Genomic DNA, 912 nt, shown 5'->3' with positions numbered 1-912 from the left:
CGATGTTTGGGCGGCTGGTGGCCCCCAAGGACGCGGAGATGATCGCGTACGCTCAGCTGGAGGTGCTGGGGTTCATGCCCACGCTGCAGGTGGGGGGGGTGGACAGAGGCGCGGCGTCTATTGCGCATGTGTGGGTTGCCGTTTGCTGTTTTGATTGGTGAGAGGGGTGTTGTGCTGAGCGGCTACGGCTGGGGCTGGGGCTGGGGCCAGCTCTTGGGCTGGGTGACACAGGTGGCAGGGCGTCACACATGTGCATGTGTATGCGCACAGAGAGGCTTCTTCACCAGGCTTCTTCACCACCCCAACTACACCCACCCCATGTCACCATTTTGATCCTCATTTCATCCCAATCACATTGCTCATCCCGATTTTCAATTCCAATCCTGATGCTGATCTCAATCTCACTCTTAATCTCCCCCACCCACCCCCAAGATCCCAAAGCTGCTGAAGCCCCCGGAGGTGGACAGGCGGGAGCTGAAGAGGCGCATCATGGACCCAGAGGTGAGTCATTGAAGAGGAGAGCGCGTCATGGCGGCATCTGATGATGTCATATGAGATGCGTGCCGTACGCTCAGCTTGCGGCGGATGTGGCTGGAAAGGGAGGAGACGAGAGGCAGGGGGGCAGGGGACTGCGGCAGGAGAGAGGTCTCCCCACCAGAGCAAAATTCAAATAAAAGTGGTTTGATCGGTGCTGCCTGACGTGACTCCGTGGCGACTGTCTGGTTCACGTATGTTTGCGGGGACAAGGCGCGGCGCGTCATGGGCGAGGGTCGCGACCGCGCCAGCAGTGCCTAGACGGGGCGGCGCGCGCGGCGCGCCGCCCCGCTGCCTGATGCGCACGCCACACCCCGCAGCTCTCTCTCACCGCTGCCCCTCCCCCCTTCAAAATCCAGCATCCTTTCCCCCTACCAC

At 61.4% G+C, this 912-nt stretch overlaps 1 protein-coding gene across 1 annotated transcript in view; it reads left to right on the top strand.

Moving 5' to 3' along the window:
- Positions 1-2: 2 nt before the first annotated feature.
- MNEG_4361 (hypothetical protein) overlaps positions 3-912 on the top strand; it is a gene marked incomplete at both ends in the record, with an annotated part of 1,644 nt that continues 734 nt past the window's right edge. Inside the window, 2 exons of the mRNA XM_014047165.1 lie at positions 3-89; positions 433-501. Coding sequence (XP_013902619.1) covers positions 3-89; positions 433-501 — 156 coding nt within the window. The remainder of the gene's footprint in view (positions 90-432; positions 502-912) is intronic.

The sequence above is a fragment of the Monoraphidium neglectum genome (genome assembly GCF_000611645.1).
Source record: "Monoraphidium neglectum strain SAG 48.87 unplaced genomic scaffold scaffold00601, whole genome shotgun sequence".
NCBI classification, from domain to species: Eukaryota; Viridiplantae; Chlorophyta; class Chlorophyceae; order Sphaeropleales; family Selenastraceae; genus Monoraphidium; species Monoraphidium neglectum.
The sequence above is the reverse complement of the archived record's forward strand: the minus strand, read 5'-3'. Positions and strand labels throughout refer to the sequence as shown.